The following is a 23,295-nucleotide window of genomic DNA, read 5'->3' on the forward strand; positions in this document are numbered from 1 at the left end:
TTCATGTGATAGTGAACTACACTTTAATGTAATAGCATTAACCCTGTAAAAGCTTTTTAAGACTGGCTCGATAAACCCCATTGACTGCACTGCACTGGAGTTGACCTTTCAATGGACCGGGCTAAATTCAGGCAGATCAGCCACTTCATGTGGTTCTGGCACCAAGGGCTGCCACACAGATTAAGTCTTATGAGGTAAATGAAAGACAGTAGTTAAACCATGAGCTCAACCCCTTGAAATAGACCATTGTTAGTTTTTGAACGACTGCCACAAAGCAATTGTTTTTGACCAAAATTCGCCTGGTGTGTGAGCGAGGCTGAAAATGACACACAGGCGAAGAGCAGCAAAGAGATGTGGGAGAGATTGATCGTTTCCAAAGACAGGGAATTAGAGTTTTATCAAAATCAGAAAACAGCAGCATCAAATTACAAAAAGATGATTCTCATGTGAGGCAAATATTCAGCCTCTGTTTATATATCCAGGTCAATCAGAATGAAATTACATGGGCTAAACTTTGCTAAGGCATCAGCTTTACATCTAGCTGAAGACAGAACAAGGTTAGCGAGTATTTTGTGGCGTGTGATAGATCGTTTTGGAGGGGGGGGGGGGGGGGGGGGGGGGGGGGGGGAATGAAGGCAAACAAGGAATGAGAAAGACAGGCCAAAAGTTAAGAGTGAGGCGTAAGGAGGATCAGGAGAGGAAATATTTGAGAGGAAACATCCTCTATAATTTAAGGGAAACACAAATAAACACAACATGAAGCCTCTCTATGCTTACTGCCAAACACGGATCTTAATTTTAACATGGAGAAGTTGAGGTTTACAGCTCTGTGAAAGCTGTCTAGGTAGTGATTCAGCCTCGGTCTGGATGCTCAGGTCTGCATGGGGAGTGGGTGTGTATTAGCTGAGCGATGAGGCCCGGTTTGTTTTTTCCCTCCCACAGCTCAGAGATCAGCCCAAGAGCTGCCGCTGGTGGATAAGCAGAGCCTGGAGACGTGTCCCGCCCCCGGAGGGGAGAGGATGCTCCTCGATGGACACAACTTCCAGCACGACTCCAAGGTGGTGTTCGTGGAAAAGGCTCAAGGTAAAGCCGGAGGAGATTTGGGAGTTTGCGCTGTTTCATCTCAGTGCAGCAGTGTGTGTATGTGTGTGTGTGAGTGTGTGTCTCCCTTTCTCTGCTGTTGGAGAAACCCCAGGACTGCTCCTCCCCTCCCAGCTCCTCTTCTCCCCCCGCCGTCAAAATATCCTCCATTCTGCCAGAGTGCCACATGTGGTGCACATTAATGCGCTGTATTTTTAACCCAGCAGATTTACTTTTGCAGAAGTTTCCATTGCCTGTTCAGCAGAGGAATGGATCACAAATGCAGCATGTGTTGCATATGTGTGTGCGTGCGCATGTAGGTGGGTGGCTGTGCACGTGGTGTGGACACTTTTGTGTGTGTGTGTGTGCCTTGCATCAGTATTTGTTTCTCTTTTTCTTACGTTAAGCCATTTTGGTTAGGAGGGAGCGGGGACTGCTCCCAGATGTTGATACGACAAGGTTTACAAACAGCAATTTCCTTGATTAGCTTTAGCAAAGCAACGTGAGGTACAGTTTGGGCCAAGGCTGAGCAATGTAAACACGTGTGATCCTATCACGACGGTGACTCATTCAAAAAAAAAAACAAAGGAAGCCTTTTCATTGTTCCACCTGTGGAAGAAGGAATTCAAGGCTGCACGGGCACACAGGCAGCGCGCCTCCAGCACTGTACGATGGAGTAGTGAGATTGTTTATTAACACTCGGAAGAAGAATCTTTTTCCTCTCTGCGCAAACTCTTTGTTTAACTCTGATCTCATGAGGTGAAAAGGGCAGATCAGAGGCAGAACTAATGTCATGTGATGAATTAGAGCTGACACCAGAACCATTTTTTGGAGCACGACATGAAGCTCTGGGTTGAACAGAAATGAAAAATATGCAATATCCACTTTGTAATAAACTGATGTTAGCCTTGGAGTCTCATAGGAATTGTCCTGACACCTATACTTTTCATGTTATACATGCTTCCCCTATATAATGTAATTAAAAACAACAGTGGATACGTTTTCATTGTTATGCAGATGATACCTAGCTATATTTATTAATGAGACCTGATAACAAAAATTAGTTTGTGCATGTCTTGAAGACATAAAGGTTTGTAATAACCCCAAACAACCTCATAAAAATTGTGTCCTACTGTTGTAAAGAACCTGGGACTCATGTTTCACCAGGATATATGTTTCTATGCAGACATTAAACTAATATTTAGGACAGCTTTACTAAAACAGAAACATCCTCTGCCATCCTGTCATGCTGAAAAAAAAATCATGCATAATTCATTATTATCAGGCTAACGTAAAATTTCCCCAAAAAGCCTTCAGTTGATTAAAACCCTGCAGTTAGAGTACTAAGAAGAGCTAGAAAATAAAGTTCATGTTGCTCCCATATTAGCTTCTCTTCACTGGCTCATTGTTAAAACCAGAACTGAATTTACGTGCAGTTGTCACACAGTGTGTTGCTAGCTAAAGGTCCAGCTCCTGTATTTCACAGGGAGAGAAGGGAAAGAGAGCTAACTTCACTCAGAGATGGAGAAAGATAAGAAAGACAGGAAGAAGAGCGCTTGATAAACTTTAAATTTAAAGTTTACATTAAGTCCTCCTGTTTTTAAATCTGATATTGGCTCTGTACATTACGTATTTTTCATTTGTGAAACATGCTGCAAAACAAACTGGGGACTGTAAATTTGACTTGAATTTAATAGAAAAGTCCATTCTGTTTTTTAAATTTAGCATTAAAGTGATGCATAAAGTGAGTATAGCGTTACTTACTCACTTAAGGCAGGTTACAAAACAAGGCTTTGTCTGCGGTCCTGGTGTATGACCTGATAACAGCTGATCTCAGTGCTAGCCCACAGCAGAGCTATCAGTTGACACGTCTTTGAACATTTTGTAGGCACATTTTCTTTAAGCTGATTTACCCTGCTTCTAGTTGATTCTGCCTCTGCAAGCTGCTTCACAACCCACCTCTTCGTTTCAGTGCTGTGCCTGACTGAATGAGCGTCATCCTTGTTATCGCTGATATCTGTTCTGTTGTGTACCGAGCTTTCACTCCCTGCCTTATGCTTTCCATATATTCAAATGGAAAAGATGGATGTCCCCAAATACAATAATACCACAATAATGTAGATGGAAATCTTCCTTTGTGTAAAGTGATACTGGCTGAATTTTAATCTAGTTTTAATCTTTAAACTTTCTTCCTTTATCTCACATTTCAAATTTATAGCCATAGTGTATTAAATTATTAAAAAAATATATAGCTTGTTGAATATTTAGATAAACCACATTGCAGGTAGATATGAAATGTGGTTGAAAGCTTCAGACACAAGTGTGAAAGTGCTGTCAAACTACTGTCTACTACCAAACTGCCTTTTTCATCGATACCAATTATCTCTATAAATGTAACCTTTTTAGCTCTGCCTCCCGGCGTTTCATCCAATCAGTGTGTCCTGCTTAGCAAACCACATATTTTTGACCCTAAATTGAGCAAAGCATTAGTTCGAACAAGCCGTGAAATCTGCCTCAGCTGTAAACTCGCCAGATGAGCTGCTCTCAGAGCCGCTCCACAGTAGCTGATCGTCCAGTTGATATTGAACTGATATTTAAGATAAGCTTCAGAGTGGACTATTTTATCTGCTTTAACCTGCCGTCAGTTGCTGGACATCTATAAGCAACTTGGCAACCCATCTCCAGCCCAGCTCTTCCTTTCCATGCTGTCTCTGACTCATTAAATGCATGTGTCATCTCTGATGCTTGCTCTGCTTTGAATGGCTGGTTTGCTGCTGCTTCTGCTGCCTCCCGTTTTCCATGTATGAAAGAGCAGGAAGATGCAGTGACCACGCCTTATGCTTTCCACGTATCCTCTCGAAAGGGTGGAGAGGTCCCAGAACAGAACCATGTTGCTGAATATAAATAATAACAATTTGGCTGAAGCGGATCTGACTGAATTGTGTGTTTCTGTTTGACCCAAACTCTGAGCTCATTGTAAATACATTCATCTGGTTCATTTACAAAGGAAACAAAACAGAAACGTCCAACGTGTTTGGGTCTTTAGCTACTCTGGTTCTCCTTGAGCTTTGAATCTGGCCGTCTTTAGGGCCTCGTGGACTGATGCTTATGGGTGTGCTCCCTTGTTTTTGATGAGGGTTTCCCTGCGTCTGGCACCAGCATCAGATTCCTGGGCAATCCTACCATGGAAACACCCTTGAGCCAGGCTTCCACAACACTGCCCCCCCCCTCCACATCCCTCCATCCTTCCACCTCTTTATCCAAGCTGCTTCTTTGCCACCAGCTCTCAGTTCATTAACTCTATGAGCTGCGGGCTCCCTGTGGATCAAACTGGTTCTTCTTTACAGCTGCTCTCTGTATAAACACACAGATAAATAGAGACTAGTAGAGACGTCATTACTCTCTGGGGTGAAATGGCATCACTGATATAATAAGATACTAACTAATAAGGCCAAGGACTAAAGGCTCATATCTGCATATTTAAAAAAATATACAACTCATCTCTGTTTTCAAATCTTCATGTAGAACATGTACGCTCTGGAAAAGTTATAGACTTTTATTGTTTTTTTACTCGTGCCAAAGTGGAGCTCTGAGAAACCATTTAACAATCAAACTCATAAATCCGGAGTGGTGGATTTAGTTGCCATAAAGGGCTTAAGCATTTATTTTTACCGATGGACAATTTTCCTGCAAATCTTCCAATGAAGCGCTCTCACAAAATAACTTTCACAAAGCTGCGGTAACAGAACATGCGGATGCTGACAGATGCAAATATTCCTGAGAGTTGTGTTTTTGCATCCGTCCTGTACTTACAAGTGAATACGTCTGTGTGTGTGTGTGTGTGTGTATGCGTGTGTGTGTGTTTTAGTCAGAGTTTCCCCTGCAATTATAGCCGGGATGAGTGACCCTGCCTTGAGATGCCAACTTGCTAAAAAAAAAAAATCAATTTGTTTTGGTTTTTGTTTTAGTGTCCGATGGATTTTTTTTCCCTCTTGCGGTAAATAATGAAAAACTTCTGGAGTGCGAACGTGACAAGAGGGGGTGACCTTGAGACCTCGTGTTTTTTGTGCATGTGCAGTTTCATGTTTTTGAGTTTGTTTTTGTTGCTGCCTGTGACTCACGCTCATGAAGGAAATCCCTGTTTCCCATAGAGACCTGCACACTCTGTCACCTGCTCTTTAACACAGTCTGAAAACACAAACTGGCTTTGCTTTATCTAGCCTGCATGTCCCGCCTTTAGCAGAAATGGCCAAGATAACATCGGTTCAGCTGCCACTCGTGACTACAGCCAATCAGTCATAAGAGATTACTGTATGGCTTTGGTGCTGCAGACATCAGCCTGTAATCTAAACCTAACTCGATCTCACCTTGCTTTCATTTGCAAAATTACTGCCCAGGAGATGCTTTCTGTGATAAGTCGCAGCCACTCCATGTGGGAAATTAGGCCCTGCTGTCCTCTAGTCACCTCTTTGTGTTGATTAGTACTGGAAGACTTCATTTGTTGTCAGCAGAAGTATAAACTGTACCTTGGTTATTTAAAAAAATAGATATGCACCGATAAAAGTAGACATATTATGTTCTGTTTATGCTGTTGTAGTGTGGATGCTTATGTTAAACGTGGGCAAACGTAGACATATTGGAGTCAGCGTATGTACTAATAATCCCTGTGAAACAAGGCTTTGGGTTTCAGGCCACTCTAAAAGCTTAGGCTCTGACAGATTTTTCTACTCTTGGCTCTGGATGATGTCAAAGAGAGCAGATATCTCTAATGTGGTTTTGTCAGAAGCTCCACCCGCCTGTGCTCAAAACTTCTGTTTATGAAGGGCTGCTAATCAGAAGACTGGATACCCTTAAAGAAGAAAGCTATCTTTAAGGGCGATGATCTGAGGCTCTGCACCGAAGCCCAGCTAAAGATAAACAAGGATTATTCTGAGCTGCGACTCAAAGAAAATGGAGCTAGAAGTGAGCATCGCAGGTCCAATATAAGGTTACAAAATGTGACAAGTTTGTTGTTAAGTTATAAGATGTTTCATAACCTTACCTCATAACCTCATAACCAGCCAGGATCTTTCTCTCTCTCTCTTAAACCTTCATATTTAATCCCAACCAGTCATTGGAGATACGCCCTCGATGAGCTTGATTCTGCTGAACATTTCTTCCTCTTAACCCTTTATTGGCCAAGGAACCATATGTGCTACCCTATTGCATCTGAACAATGAAAAAGAAAATAGAAAAAAGTTATTAAAGTTAAACATAAGTTCTCCAATAGCATGCTAGGGTTGAGTATTTGAATTTGAATGAGAACTGCTGTTGCTGTCTCCTCTCTTTTAATGTTTGGGATCCTGCGATGTGGAGAGTTACCCCCCTTTATGACCAAGTTCTAAGTTTTGTTGTAGTCTTGTTTTTGTTGTTGCTGGTTTTTTTTGGGTTTGAGAAGCTGGTTTGATTTTATTCTCCCAACTGTTTTTTTTTAAATCTGTTTTAATCATGCTTGGACTATATGACTAACATGATAAACAAACCTCTCAGACCCACTTACTAGTTTCCAGCTGCATCACATGGTCTTCATTTAGTAAATGGTGTTGACTAATGAAGCTAAAAAATGATTTTCTTGGGGTTTTTTCTGTCTTCAGTATTAGATTTTAGCGAGGCCTGCTGCGTCACCTGGATGCTGACATTTTCCCCCCAAATTTGATGATAACTGTATAGTTCAGGAAGCGTCCATTTGAAACGATAACAACTGGACTGTTTCACAACTGCAGTTATCTGAAAGTAATGCACACCGTTGATTGCTTTCACCGGGTCCCTCCTTTTATTTGCTGGAGTATTTTTAATCAAGTGTGGTTCTGCACAGTGTTTCCCTTCAATGATTGATAATAGCGAGAGATCCTGGAGGAAATCCTTTCAGAGGAAAAACCCCAAATGAAAAGAGCACTTTCACATCTGGCCTGGTATTCTGGAGAGCTGCCTGGTCGGCTGCAATCAGCATCGCTGCGAATAACAATTTCCCTGATCCATCAAACCTACAGCTATGTTTTCCTTGAACCATCTTCCTCACCCGTCGCTCTTTCTGTGAGCCGACGAGTTGGAGCTCCGAGCAGGTAGAAAAGCCGAGCTTTCCTCGTCTGACGGAAACACCCAAACAATTTTGTCTAATCGTTCTTGGTCAGAGCAGCAAGTAAGACGAGCTGAAAATTGAACTTGACCGCGCTGCGTTGCCGTGAGATGGTTTCTAAAATTACCGGCAGAAAACTGCAGACAGCCCTCCTTCTTTAAACTAATGAGAGCTGTGAGCGAGATGACAGTAGCGTAATGACAGTAATGTACCTTGGGGTGAATGAGTTTGTTTTAACTTGCACGCTCTGTTAGCTGTGCTATCTTTTGAGCGGTGGTTTGGTTTGGAGGGAGGCTTCCTTTGCTTTGGTGGTGCGCATGGTCGGCGCACTTCACTTTCATTACATTAACAGAACAATGGCTGTTCAGCGGTTTGGCTGCTTCGGACACTTTTGAGAACAATGGCTATTTTTCATAAACAAATCAATTACAGTCACATAAACAGATGCGATGATGTTTTCATAAATTATAGGGTATGATTTCTTAAAAAAGAAAGAAAAAGACAGCTTTTTTGAGAAACTCCAGAGATTGATTTCTCTATGAAACGGGTGACGTTGTGTAGTGGCAGGCGCCGCTGTAGCTTTAAGTGGTGCTCTTGAGGGCTCTGTGTCAGTATCTGCTGCCATTTATCAGATTTGAGCTGGCCTCAGTTTCCAAGCAGCTTCCAAAATCCAAATGTTTTCAGGGTGGTAAGGAAGAGGTCTCAGTCGTCAGTCAGAGGACAAGGGAACTCTTTCAGTGTGCCACATGGACTTGGGTAGAGCATATGTTTATATTTACTGTACGTTATGAGGGCTTGGGCACATGCCACCCCGCTGTTTCACTCTGGGCACCAGAGTTTTACTCCACCCAGCCTCAATTAAGACACACAAGGAGCTGTTTGAATCTCTTTCTAAACACAACATGACAAATAACTGTATTGTATATTGTTTGATCCCCCTCGGCTGCCATGACTCTTTGCAGCACACCACCGCTGTGTCATTGACTGCTCTGTGTTATGTCTGCTCTGAGAAAGTAATGATTTGTGTAGACCGTTGCTAACAAAATGTGAATTGTACGACTTCTGAGAGGCTGGGACGGTGCCAAGGCCGGTGGAGCTTGGGCGTTGTGAGAGCTGGGGAGGGGTGCTGGGTTTATATGGTCGAGGTGGTTTTAGGCTGAGTTGTTTAACTTAGATAATATTGGATATCATCCAGCACAGTGGGCCAGAGAGTTAGAAACCAAATTGTGCTCGCTGAAATTTGGTGGGAGGGGAGCTGGAGAGAAACTGCTGCCGAAGTTTTTCATTGGATCGGTGCAGGCTTTGCGCAGATGTTGCCCTATAACTCTGGAACATTCTGTGGTTATCAATTACATTCTGTGGTTATCAATTATCCGGTACAGTCTTTTCAAACAAAGGCATCCCACGCATTCAACTTTTCAAAGCTCTTTCTCTCTCTTTTTTTTTGGCTCTTGAGAAGTTTCCTGGCAGTAGGTAGCTGGGCACTGAGAACAAATTGCTCAATTCAAATTTTCTATCTCTGTGATGATGTGAAAAATGATGTGCGTGAGTCAAAGAGAGCGAGGGCAAAAGCAGACGGGGAGAAACAGACAGAGACGTTGAGGGAGATCTAAAAAACATGTTCATCTCCTGTGGATTGACAATGACTGGAAAGGCTTCCCTTCTGGAGAGCTTCCTGAAGTGAGGAGACAGAGTGGGGTTGAGGAAAGACAGACAAACGCGCAGATTTTAGTGTTAGTCACGTTAACTATTTTTAAAGTTAGTCAGCGCTGCTTACGTAAAGATATTCTTTTCACTGAGAACTTCCTGTATGACGAGCTGTTTTTCTTCTCTTTTCTGTTTATAGGGAGGTTTCTTTGCCATATTGTTTATAAATCTTATGTTTGAATCATAATACCACCACCAGTCTGTGTGTGTGCACTTCCCATAACTCTACACCTTGCATCTGTACCAGATTATCTTGAAGCTTCCAGAATGCTGTTTACATTTATTATCTCTGAGATTTCATTTTGTTTTTAGAATGAAAGTAGACCATTTATGCTTCCCCTCATTTCTCTCATACCTGTATCTTTACAGTGACGAATGCTCCTACTGAACATATCCAAAGTTGAATAATTAACTAACTATATGTAGAAGCAATCCCCTTGAGGCAAAAGCTAAGGCTTCGTTTCAGACAGTCTTTCTTACTTTTGGATCTTTATGATGTCAGTACAGCTCAGGCTGTGAGCACAGTGGCCCCACCCACAACTCTTTTGTGGCAACCAATCAGAAGAAAGTTATTTTAAAGGGAGATGAGCTAACACGTGTTGTTTCAGACAGAGGATGAGCTGAGGGGAGGCCCAGTTGGAGATGATTGATGATTATTTTGAACTGTGAATCATGCAAAGCATCTCTAGTAGAGTCCAAGAAGAGAAATGTGGAGCCAGACATGAACATAATGAGCGTCCACAGAGAGAGTGAAAAATTTAGGTAACGAAAAATTTATTGTCATAAGCTGTCCCTTTTTTCTCAGAAGTTTCATAGTGTTCCTGTCAGTAAGTTATAAATATTTCACGTAGGAGGTTGTCGTATACTCCCCTTCTGTCTTCCTCTCATACCTTCATGTTTCATCTAGAACGGTCACGAGGATGAAGATTTGAATGATGAAGTTGTTTTTTTTTTTTCATTTTGTTTTTTGTATAAGTGCTTACTTATACTAATTATTGTATTGTGGGCTTGCTTTCTATGATAATGTAATATTTACACTAGTTTTTTAAAGTACTAAAGAGACCGTGTAGGGAAAATTTACTTGAAATGGAATTAAAATATTTTACCAGTGAAAAAAGACAAACATACAACAAGTAATAGCAAGGTTTTATGATATATGTTGAGTTGCACGCACTGCTAGAAGAGACGTATTAAGTGTCATCTGGAAGACAAGTCGAACCTGTTGATGTATCTGCAGCGTTCACAGGCTGCGTTGCATTGTTTCCTTTTTTCTTTTCTGGTTTGCAGCTCGTCAGAAATGTTCTTTCCATCCCTTTGAAGTCATTTCAACCACTTACATTTACATGTGTATATTGACTGTAGCATAAACATTATGCATTATTAAGCACTGTGTGGCTAATGGCAGCAGAAACCATGTCAGATGTTTGATATTTAGCAGAAATAATAAGTGATCTTTTAAATGTCTAACAGAGCAGGCTTAAAAAGAAAACTTTGCTCTAATAGCTCAGCCCCAGTTCCACATTCTTACTTACAGCAGGTGCACTGAAAAATTGACTAAATTATAACAAGCAGAGCCTGTATTGTAAAAACAGTATTTGAGACAGGCTTCTGATTGTTGAGGAGTTTGAAAATATGTCTCCAGAAGTGACAGCTCAGCTCTCAGTTGAGCCCCTCTCAGGTTTCCCTCGAGTTATTACTAAAGTGACAGCGCACTCTATCCCAGCCTTTTTCGTTGGTTTTTCTTGGATGATAGTCCATCTGTTTTATATGAAGGAGTTCTGTGGAAACATTTGGTTTAAAAAAAAGACTTTTATTTTGTGTTTAGAGTTAAAGTTGAAATAATGAGCGTAAACTTGACACTCGAAGATTCAAATCGTCTGAGAGGAATTTGTAGCCCTATTACTCATTCGAAACGAATGTTATCGCTTCTTCCTGGAGAGCAGCAACCCTGAAACTCTAATGCTAAGTGTCAGGCATGTGCAGCAGCTATAAGAAAAATGAAAGTGAGATCAAACAGAGCAGAGAGAGGTCTGCGGCTCTCCAGTCAGTGCCAAGCTGCACCTCCTCCATCTGTGCCACCTCACAACTCCCGTCTACTCAAACATCGAGCGTCCCGTCCGTCTCCACTGAGCTGGCTGCTCCATTCAAACGCTCCACTTGTCAAACTCCAGGCATCATGTTGAGCGACACTGAGTCAATTTTCTTCAAAAAAAATTTGGCCTTGGCTGACTTTTTCTTTCTTTTAAAGTGCAGTTTTCAATTTCACAGCCCTTTAATGTCAATTTAGAGCCTTGTTAATGAGTCAGGGGTCTAAAGAAATCACAGTGGTTTCCCTCTGTCTAATAAATTGGTTGAAAATTATAGTTTTACTCACACCTCATTGGGCAAAATGACAAATCAAACCCGAGCTTTTTTTAGCAGGCCTGTGTTTCCAGCAGTTCACATGATGCCTCGTTTTATTGCCTGATGGGAAAACCTTTTTTATTGTGGCAGCTAAACAGAAAAAAAAGCACATTACCAGAAAAGACGAGAAAAAAGTACCAGTACCGTTTAACAATCATTATATGGGGATAGCAGAAAGATTCCTATGAGAACAGAAGAAATGAGAGGTTTGAAAGTCGAGGCGAGTTGTCAGTTTCCAGTCGCCGCGCATTAACGAGCCAACCAGCTGCTCGAGCATGTTGGGATTCCACACAGCGATGAAGTCAAGCTTTCTCTCATCCACCAAAGATGTCGCTCATCTCTTTGGTATGACTGCTTTTCTTTTTTTTTTTTCAGGATTGCATCAGATTTCTCTCTGTGCGATTTTGCTGTCTCGAAGTCTGTCCCCGGTTTGTTAGACCGAGGATATGAGCTCATGAGCCGTGGGTCAGACAGTGTGACGTTCGTGATATCCTCCGCTCTCCGGAGCTGTTTTATTAATCACTGATGTAACCGATAATAATAACAACACTCATTGCATTTCTTCATTTCTGCTGGGAGCCAAGTAGGTGGGTTATTTTCTGAACCGTCGTTGCTAAGTCTTTCTCTCTTTCCTGTCCTTTCTTTTAGACGGTCACCACATCTGGGAGACTGAGGCCAAGGTTGAGAGAGACGCCTCGAAGCCTGTAAGTGATACATGTGACACAGTGATCGTGACAAAGCTGATCTCATTTCAGGATTAAAGCGCTGTGTAAAGAGCAGCTGTTCCCAATCATTTATCTGAACTCGATGCCAAAATGTTTAGTCTTCGCATCTGAAAAACAATCTAACGTCTAAATTAAGAGAGCCAAGAGCGACTGGAGCCCCACTCAGTGTGATGAAGAACAACCTGCCTTAGCAACAACAACGCATTTGTTTTTTTTATTGAATCACAAATCTGCTGTAAACTTATACATAATTAGATGGGAAGTTCAAGAAGTCTTTAAAATTTGTAAACTATTCTAGTCATTCATCTACTAGCTTAGCATAAGCCTATAAGGAAAGGCAAAATAACCCAACCCCTTAGCTAATACTACAAAAAGAATGTGTGTTCATTATTCAACTGTTATACTTTTTATATCTGATCTCTTATTTATTTACAAGAAATATTTTATAGTCTGGAAGAAACTAAGAGGGCACTTACCAAACACTTCATGTTTTTGTACTGGACACACTTTTGCCTTCACAACTGCCTTAATTCCTCAGTTTTTCATAGCATAGATTCAACAAGGGGCTGAAAACATTCCTCATATATTTTTGGTCCATAATGACACGACAGCATCGCACAGTCCCTGCACATTCACGACATGAATCTGTTGTTCCACCACGTCTCAAGGGTGCTCTATTGGATTGAGATCTGGTGACTGTGGAGGCAATTTGAGTGCAGTAAACTCAATGTCATGTTCAAGACACCAGTTTGAGATTATTTGAGTTTTGTGACATGGTTTGGTATCCTGCTCAAAGCAGCCATCAGAAGTTGGATACACTGTGGTCGTAAAAAGATTGACATGGCCAGCAACAATGTTCAGGTGTTTATGCGACACTCCCGAAGTGTGTCAAGAAAGCATCCCCCACATCATTACACCAGCCTGATGATTGTTACCAGACAGGATGGATCCGTGCTTTCATGTTGTGATGAGTCCGTGTGAAGTGCAGCCTTGGCTTCCTATTCTTAGCTGACAGGAGTGGCAGCCGGTGTGGTCTTCTTCTGCTGTAACCCATCTGCTGCAAGGTTTCACATTCAGAGATGATCTTCTGCTTACTTTGGTTGTAACAAGTGGTTATTTGAGTTACTTTTGCCTTCCTGAGATCTCAAAGCAGTCTGGCAATTCTCCTCTGACTTCTGGCATTAACCTGAAGGCATTTTTTCACCCAGAGAACTGCTGCTCATTAGATATTGTCTGGTTTTCAAGCCATTCTCAGCACTAGATGCAGTAGATCAGGAGTTTCTCAAATGGCACCAACAATGATGCAATTGAGAGTCACTTAAATCATCTCAGCAGATCACCTTGACCATGTCTACATGTCTAATTGTGCTGATGGTATGTGATTGGTTGATTACACATTTACATTAACAAGCAACCAAACAGGTGTACCTAATGAAATGCCTAATGAAGTATCAATACCAGCGTTGCCTTTTGTTCTGAATCAGCGAACTGTGACTGTAACAACAGTGCTGATTTCCTCAGCCCAGGACAGAAGCTTCAGTGTTGTGTTTGAAATGTGTGGAAAAGGTGTTCAAAAGTTCAGCCCTCCACCTGTGGGGGTTTGAGCCTGGCAGTGTATCCTGTCTTGCGCTCAGACAGCTGAGGGAAAGACAGAGCCAGAGACGTGGTGGGAGTCTGGGAGATAGACGAGGGGATTAGAGCGTGTATAAATGTGAAGCTCTGCACCTGCTCCCAGTGTCTTCCCTCTGCAAAACACACACACACACTCACTTAGAGTGGCTGCTGGGGCACATCTGTCTGCTTGAATAGACAAAGGGCCTCCCTCTCTCCGTCCCTCCCCACTCAGTCCAGTCTGCTGGATTGGTCCCATTTCAAACACTGACGCTGCTTTGGCCAAGTTTAATCTCAGACCAAACAACAAATCCAGAATACGTCACCTGAACAGACAGACCTGCCCCAATGAGCGCAGATCTGGGAAGACGAGGGATGATTACGTTTTCTTTTTAAGAATTACTTATAATTAGATACAGATTTCTCATATAAACCTAGATAGATGGTCTTGATGCACTCACTTAGGGAGTCCAAAAATGCTCCTCTATGCTCAATTTGTCACATTTTTTTCTTCCCACTGTTTGCATGATAGGAACCAGTTTTATTATATTAAACCTCCCAGACCTTGTTTTGAGATTTTCTTTTGCTTTTTGTGTTTGTTTTAACTCAATTTTCAATTTTATGATGTAACACACAAAATGCAGGCATAAAACTTTCAGAAATATTTGAATGACTTCAATTACATGTGACACCAGTGGAATCCTGCAAATACAGCTGCCTAACCGGGACACAGTTTACACAGTCCAAATGAGGAACCCTTTCCTGAAATTTAATTGCTATTTCTCTGAAGGGCCGATGGATTTCAGGGAGTAAGAAAAGTAGAAAAGCCTCATCTGGCTCCACTTAGCTTTACAGTGGTAGTGATTTAATATAATGTGTGTCAGCTCTCACCTGTACATGTCAGGCCCGGCCGTCCTCCGAAGCTCAGTTTTGCAGACGGATGACTTCCTCCCTGACTACTGAGCAGCGCCTCCAACACACTCGGTCATATATATTCCCACACACATGCACAGAAACACACACATGGGGCTCATGCGTCCACAGGCTGAACCCAGGAGTGTGGTCACTTCTGGCCTTCACTCTCAGCAGGAAGCTCTGCTGGGGAAATAAACTATCTGGACACTCCCAGGTTCAATTTATTCACTTTGACTGAGTTATTCATTGTGCAAACAACCAGAGCTCCCTCTAACCTTACTTCATGGCCTCTTTGTGGCTTTCGGATGACAACCAGATTTTTATATTGTATCTGCCGCCCCTTAAATTTAAGCTACAATATAGTGGAAGGGACTGCAGCCTGGATTTTGTGTTCCTCTTTCCCCCTTCTAATGGCCAACAGGGGGTGACACACATGTTGCCAAAATAATCAGATTGTGTAGCGGTCAGGGTTTACCTGTGATTGTCAAATTGGCACAGACGGGCATGTAGTGTTCTCAGTTTCTTTGTCACAACTACCTCTTCAAGATGACAAACAAGAGAAGTAAAGCCACAGTGACGACTTCCCCCTTTTATATGTACTAATTAAGAAGTTTAAGTGCAAATGCAAAGCTATAAGCTAATTAAATGGATATTTAAATAGATGGTGTGTTTTTAATGACAGAACTTTTTCTGTGTTGCAGAATTCGCTTCTTGTTGAAATCCCTCCCTACCGAAACCAAAGACTGTCCACTCCCGTCCACGTGAACTTCTACATCTGCAATGGCAAGAGGAAAAGAAGCCAGTACCAGCGCTTCACCTACGTCCCTGCCACCGGTAAACTTGTCTTTATAGTCTGCAATTTATAGGTTTGGTCACTGCTGTCCTTCATAAGATGTTAAACTCCTTTCATATGTTTGCTGTTACAGTGAGTCCATAGTGTGGTGGCTTACACATTTTTTTACCATACAAAAAGTTCTCTGGTTCAATTTCAGGGGGAGCTCCAAATCCCTGTGGGCTCGTAACAGCCAAATCAAGCCACCTACATATGCTCTTACAGTGAGGGATGCTCATATAAAAATGGCTAAAGTTCAAAATAGTCTGTCAGTCTATGTTCACTCTTAGCCAAAAGCTTTGTTTCAAGTTGGCTAATTCTACTCCTGAATCTGGTTGTGAGCACACAAGCCCCACCCACCTGCTGTCAATGTTTAGAGGGGCAGCCAATCAGAAGAAAGTCACTTAAAACATTTATCTCAAAGCTTTTCCGGACCCACACCACACTTTTTTTAGTCAATTACTAACAATAAAAAGTGTGAGCACCACAGCATTAGAAAAAATGTTAAGTTTTTTTGATTCATTAAACATATTTTTTGTAGTGGCTCTATACCTCACAAATGAGGTCCAAATCATGAGAACTACCATCTTAAAGGGAGGGGGAAGGGATCTAAAGCAACTTGTTTTAGCCTGAACATGAACTCTGGATGAATTTATTTTGAATCAGCAAAATATTCTCTGTGAATGGACATTAGCATAGTGGATCCACTTTATGTTGTAACTTCTTTTTCAGCAAATTTTGATGTGATGAAGCTGCAAAAAAAGGGAAAATATAGTGTGAATAAGGTAAAAACTGTCTTCAGATATATGTTAAGCTGGGGATCAATAGTATCACTCACCATTTAGTCTTGTTCACGTTTTAATAATTAAAAAAAAAAAAAAACAGCTGCTTTCATTATCGTTTAGTGTAGAGTTGAGTTTTTGCTAATTTAACAAAACAGTCCCGTCAGCTTGAAACCCAAATAGTCAAACCATTTTGGTCTCAAAGTAAAATAAAATATACATATATAACCCTCCATTAATCTCCAGACTTTTGGCTAATTTTTTGTTTTTGACTTTTTTGTCACCATGCCAGCCCCTCACTACTCTCAGTCTGCTCTTTTCCTTCCACATCACAGACTAATTAGAAACATTTTCGCTGGGATTTTACTTCTGAAGACGAGAACAAACAGTTTGTATTCCCCCCTTGTCTGGTGGTTTTCTAGGGAGGAACAAAGCAACGCTATTATTCCTCCATTGTAAAAAGAAATCCATAAAATCTGTTCTTTTCCATACCTGTTGCTGCATGAATGCTGAGGCAACTGGACACACGAGGGTGGGGAAAGGGGCATGGGAAAAACATGTTATTTGAATAGAGAGCCTTTTGCCAAGCTAAATATAAACATTGACCCACCAACTGAAATGTAAAAACCACTGCTAATTGCACTCCAGGCTTGGAGTGAAAATCCAGTGGGTGGTTCAAAGCTGCGATTCAGCTGAACTGGCCCGGCCCTGTACGTGGGCGACGGATTGCCCCGCCGTGAAAGTGGAGCATTGTCCTCACGCTGCAGAGTGTAAGGGAGTGGACAGACTGTGGGACAGCAAGTGTGGTCAGTGTCTCCTAGAAGGTGAAAGCTTTTAAGGCAGCAAGCCAGCAGGCTGAACAATATAATCTGCCAGTCTTCTAGAAAGGGAGAAAATCATTGAGAAAGTTTAAACAAATGGACAGACTGAGTAAAACCACAGCTGGAAAAAGTGATCAAGGCCTCAGTTCCTCAATGAGATGTCTGGACAGAATGCAGTCATTTCCCAATCTTTTCAGCCTGATGGTTAATTGAAAATAATACAAAGACAACCTTTCAGATGTTGAGGCTCAACTGTTCTGTTGTTTGCTAAAAAAAAATACTCAATTTACTAAATACTAAATTTGATTACAGCAATTTGTTTAAGAAAAGGAGGACTGAGGGAGGTCTTTGCTGCACTTTTGAAAGTAAAAGTTCCCCATTTTTCCTAAATATGGGATTTTCGCCTCAGGTGTTTTCTTTGTCATTGTTTTTTGTTTCATAAAGCGCCAAATGCCAAACCAGGACTGGATGAGCACCAGTTTGGTACCCGCACTCTTTTCCTATGGAGTTGTGCCATTGTAACGTGAGCAGGCTGACAGTTAAATGATGTAGCATTAATGAAGCCTTCACAGACGTGCGAGTAAGATGGACCCCCGATGTCATCACTGATCCTTGAAGGGTATTGTGTCAGTGTTTTACAAAAACAACTTAAGATTTTGAAGTTTTCCCCTTCACCCAAGTTAATCTAAAAAGAGAAGGCAGCAGCATTTATGGGTTTTTTTTAATATCTGTTCTTCACATCTGACCTGACGATCACAACCATTCACTATTTGGCGTTGTTTTCAGCATCGTCTTTGACTGAAATCTGGAGTTTTCTGCAGATTCTTTGGATTATTTTATGTTAGTATGAACGCAGATGATGAAAGGTTTAGATTGGAAAAACGTATTCTCATGTAGTCTTTCACAGTATCTATATTTTGAAAAGCAGTTTTTACACATCACTAACATGTTGCGGGCTGTGTAGAGCTTTTTTTTTAGCATTACAACCCTTTTCCAGTCTTTTGTCGTCCTCCAACATTTTTAAATGCATTGCTGACGTCAAATTCAAAATGCGCGTGATTTTTTTTTTCAATCACATTTCTAAATTTGATGCGTTTAAGCGAAATAATCAATTAAAGAAATCTGTAAATCGTTTTGTTCCGCTCTGATTTACGCCTCAGGTTTTTTGCTTCTGTTTTGAAGAAATCACATCTGTACCTTTTTCTCTTTTTTTCATCAACAGCAGGTGTTTCAACAGCTCACACAAAAACAACAGATTTATTTTGGGACACGTAGTACACATGGTTGATCTTCTCACTCCGGAAACCCAAGGGCAGGCTCTCTTTTCTGGCAAAACAAACTATTTGCACTTCTTCTGCACCCTTCTTTGCACATGCATGCATCTACCCTCCACAAGCAGGCAGACACACTTCCTCCAAACAGACCCAAAATAGGGGTGCGTTTGCTATTTTAGTCGTGCGGTTTGTGTAACTATCTCATTGCAGTTCCTCTTTTACAGTTGTTGACAGGCAAGGCTTCACCATGCATGACACGTCCTAGTTTCACTCCTTTTAATCTAATTAGCCTTTTTATTTAGCTCGGGAAATCCCTCTGAGATTAAAAATATCTTTTTAAAGAGACATCCCCGAGAAAGATGCTGAATTACATAAAATCAGTAGACAGTCTGCAAATCAAACAAGCGTGACAAGAATAAGAAGAATAAAGCATGGGTTATTAAGTATTTCAGCTTCTATTTCAAGCACATGCTTCATATTATGATCTAAAATATGCTCGGCAGAAAAAAAGTAGAAGAAATAGATCCAGTTTGGTGATGCAGTGATGCAGTTCAGGGTCAGAGCTGCGCTGTCGTGTGCTTGTAACCGCACTGAAACGCTTGTTATATAAGATTGATGTGGTGTCATTGGCTGCAGCTGATTGATGGCCCGCATTTTGAAACTTTGTGTCCAACATGTTTCGCTGTGAAATCTGGACGGATGGCCAAGATGACTGCGACTGAAAACAAGACGTGGCTCATTTGAACTCAGCGTTGGTCCTCCGCAATCCTCCGACACCCCAAAGACCCAATTCCATGTGTTTGCGTTCAGTTAAACTCTTGCTTTGTCTCGGTGAGGAGGCAGTAGTTTTCTTTGAAATTACTGAACCCTGCTGAGCACGAAGCTGCTGCTGCTGCAACATATATCATATCGCACATGTACTGTAGTGGATATTAGCACCAGAACAGGATCCAAAGAAAACAGGGCTTTTATTATAGAAGCAGCCAGATTTTTCTCGTGTTGATGACTCATCCCTTTTTTTACTTCTTTTTTCTACTTTTGTGAATGTTTTCTGTTGGGTGGGTGAGCTCAGGCCCTAACACAGAGACTCATTGATGAGAGTGTTTGTTTGGCAGTGTGTATCCTAGCCACAAACCCACTCACTAACTCACTCGCTCACTCACACTTGCAGGATGGTTGGAATATGTGTTTACTCATTTAGCTTTTCCTTCTGTTTTCCTTCAGTTCCAACAATAAAGACGGAGCCTCGCGATGACTATGATGCTCCTCTGATGTGCACCCAACATGGCCCTGGCTTGTCCTTACTCCCAAAGCCATATTACCCCTCACAAGTCATGGCCCCGATGATGACCTCTGACCTCAGGCCATGTGTTGTTGGCGGGCCTTATTCAGCCAGCCAGCAGAAACTTGCAGCCAAGCCCTCCTCCTCCTCACCTCCGAGCACCAGCCCTAAACAGCACGATCTCCCACCCTCACCCTTCTCAAAATGCCTCCCTGCGAGCCCGGCCGTCCAACAGCCGGGCTCGCAGTCCCCGATCCCGCACGTCTCTATCATTCAGGAGACTCCCGGGCGCTACCAGCCACCCAACCTCTACTCGCCCAGCAGCTGCTCCTCCTCCCCAACCTCGCAGGCCTCCAGCCCGACTGACGCCCCCTTTTCTCCGACCCACTGCATGACACCAGCGCAGCCGGTGAGCGGCAGCACAAGCCCAGCCGCTCAGCAGCACCCCAAAGTGCCAGAGAGGGCTCGCTCTTCCCTGCAGGAGGATGGCAGTCCCTCGGCACTGGCTGTCAGCATCAAACAAGAACCACAAGAGCTGGACCAGATGTACCTTGATGATGGTGAGACTTTTTTTACTTTTACAAGACCGAATTTAAATACTTCTAATCCACTGCATGGAAAAAATTATAGAGCGAAATCCCCATCGAGCCCCCTAATTGATGAAACAATATGGCTTTTATTACCCTCCAGCACAAAACGACCGTACTATATCTCCAGGCACTGATAGCATTTTTGATTATCATATGACTCACTTATCACTTTTGCCAGGAAATTTTTGGCCATCAAATCACAACTTAGAAGTTTTTTCCTCTTTTTTTTGTGTGGAAATCCTCTGACTCATAGTCATTTGAAAGAACAGTTAAACATTTGTGGAAAATGTTTGTTTGCTTTGTTGCTGAGACTTAAGAGATAAGATTGATCTCATTTGTCTTTGGTGAATACGAAGTCATAGCAAGTGGAGGATTTAGGGTTTCATCATAGTAAGGAGAGGGGAAGCGTGGGAAACTACTAGCCTGGAAACCTGGAAGCACAAAATCCTCCAAGCACATCTAAAGTGCACTGACTACACCTTCTTTGTCATATAGCTTGTTGAAATAAAACATTTGCACTTCAGCAATAAAACTTGTAGTGTAGCGCTACACCCAAGATCCAAAATGTGTTTCAAAAAATGGCTGGTAGTCTCTATGTGTTAATTAGAGCTTTTCAGACTCAGATCTACATGCCTAAGATGTATGCAGTCAAAAATATGTGGCACAACCAGCAACATGTGTGTGTGTGTGCTCGTTTAGCTTTGCTTTTATTCTATTAGCTTAAGCTACAGTCACACTAGCAAAAACAGTGGTTGAAACCGCAACACGATCAAAATTATAGTGACCATGTGCAATCAACTTGTAATGGCCCTGCTTGACGTGGTCAGGGATGGGGAACTGGTCTGTGATGACTCCCAGTCAGTTTCACTCTTCAAAGCAGCATTGGTGTATCAGAACAGTGATAAAATGGGGATAAATTGGCAATAAGGCGGTGACAGTCTGCTTCAATCAGTTTTTTAATTAACAGGGTCAAGTTGGCACTTACATGCAGTCTGTTTACAATTAACTGTGGTAAATCTCAAATCTGTTGCAATACTGCCGAGGTGGACTCAACAATGGTGGACTGAGCAGAATCTGATGATGTGAAGACTCCACCGTATTAGGGAACAGCTTTATTAAGTCCCTTAATAAAGCTGTTCCCTAATACTTTAAGTGTCGTGGAGTCTTCATGTCATCAGATCTTTGTCTTCTCCATGCACCTTGGAAGTAGGTGAAGTTTTGCCAGAAACATTTGTTGCAGACTGAGCAGAATCCACACATCAGGCATGACTCTCTCAGTAACAACCTGGGCCTGATCCAAATGAGGCACATGTATAAGCTCGTAAACAAACAGATGCTGTAAGTTAATTTCATTAATGACCAGCACTCTACCAGCAGCTCAGGGAGTGAATGTTGTACTCGCTGTAAGCGCAGGTTTTACTCATGTTTCTCTCTCTGACAAGAGTGAGGCTGAAGAATGAATGTTTATGATATAAGGGTGAAATCTTCTGTTAGAACTTGTTGGAGGCCATGTGAGGTCCTGAGAACTGAGACTCAGGTGCAGCGCGGGATTTATCCAGAGATAAGGTGCTTTAATTACAAAGCCTTAATATGTTAGGCATACATTTGCTGGTTATGCATCTGCTAGTGTCGCTCCTGTCACTGGCCGATGGAGAGGAGCAGCCACACCCCTGAATGAAAAGATCAACCCTAACCTCACCGCCGCATCACTCACATTTAGAGCAACTTAAAACATGTTACATGTTACGAGTGATTTTCGCATATTTGTTAGGTCTAAAAGTCAGAAAGTCTGTTGCTGATTTCAGTAAATAGAACAAGATGCCTCCTTTCGTGTACAGGGTAAACAGAAACAAATCCCTCATCAAAGCAAACTGGTTTCTGAGGAATTTTCTCAGTGTAATATTTCATAAACTGGCAGCATTTTGTGCTGTTGCATTTTGACATTATTTCAAATAAATATTTAGGTTAAGGGGCAGTAGATAGGAGGTTTCATTCAGCTTTTAACTTTGAGTTTTTGAAGAGGAAACGGTGAGATTGGGAATATTAATATTAATTTAACGAACTTAGCACACTGTAACATCCTGACAATATTCTAACACAGATCAGTTAATAACTGAGTTCTTTCTGACATTTGTAATACCGCCTATCAAGTAAAGTAAGAGAAAGAAACACAAACGCTGCTGTGTGTGCGGGTCTCAGTGTGGAAACCTCCTCTGTTCAGTATAAAAAGGAAAACCAGATGTATCCTTGTTCCTGCCTCCTTCCAATGCTCCGTTAAGTTCTGCTCAGTTCTGCTCTATTTCAGTAAAATCCCAGCATTACTGCAGAGCAGGAATACATGTGCCTCAGCTCTAAACACTCCGAGTCAGCACTGACTAAAGAGTTTTGGAGCTGCGCCCGCAACTTTGAACCATCCAGCCGTGCCAATTACGTACTTGTTCTGATAACATCTCTGTCTTTTATTCCAAATAAATAACCACCGGTAACTCTCACACACATATCGGGGGCAAAATAAAGCCTGCTTTTCACTGTTAAATTTAGCACAATTTACAGTAAATTTTCTACCACAAACCTCAGTAACTTAGGCTTGTGTGGTTCCTTACCCTGTGTCCTCACTTGGAGAAATAAATGATGGAGCAGAGCAGCTTCACACAGCCGCAGATTGACTCTGACTGAGTCAGTGAGTTGGCATTTTGTCTGCCATTTATAGAGTTGATGGCGATTAATTGCAGACCTTTGCCTGCATTTGATTGCAGTCGGAATGAGTCAGAGGGAGACAGGTTGCCTCCTTCCACACAACCTTGCATGCAATCGCCTTGTGACAAAAAAATTGGTCAACCAGAGGACAAGGATGCTGCACGCTTAATATCTGGGTGACCAGTTTGTCAGTGCAGCTATTTCCAATCAGTCCCACATGATTGGAAGCATTTTATTTTATTGATGTTTATTTGTTTATTTGTATTATTGTTATTTTGCTGACCTGTTTTTCCTCTAGTGTGACTGGGGCCTTAGCTTAGCTGCAGAGAAGGTAGAAGTCATACGAGACAAAGAACTGTTTTTGTAGCGAAGTGAAACAGTGTTAAAAATAATGACAAGGATCAACAGCAGCCATTGTTAGTGCTTTTTTTAATCTTTGATGGATTTTTTTATGCTTCTTC

At 41.9% G+C, this 23,295-nt stretch overlaps 1 protein-coding gene across 1 annotated transcript in view; it reads left to right on the top strand.

Moving 5' to 3' along the window:
* The window catches only part of nfatc1 (nuclear factor of activated T cells 1), a 47,667-nt gene that overhangs the window by 11,927 nt on the left and 12,445 nt on the right, over nt 1-23,295 (top strand). The window contains exons 6-9 of the mRNA XM_084919489.1: nt 943-1,083; nt 11,954-12,009; nt 15,258-15,390; nt 19,490-20,107. Coding sequence (XP_084775615.1) covers nt 943-1,083; nt 11,954-12,009; nt 15,258-15,390; nt 19,490-20,107 — 948 coding nt within the window. The remainder of the gene's footprint in view (nt 1-942; nt 1,084-11,953; nt 12,010-15,257; nt 15,391-19,489; nt 20,108-23,295) is intronic.

This window comes from Perissodus microlepis, chromosome 22, assembly GCF_051167445.1.
Source record: "Perissodus microlepis isolate ML-2025 ecotype Zambia chromosome 22, ASM5116744v1, whole genome shotgun sequence".
Classification (NCBI taxonomy): Eukaryota; Metazoa; Chordata; class Actinopteri; order Cichliformes; family Cichlidae; genus Perissodus; species Perissodus microlepis.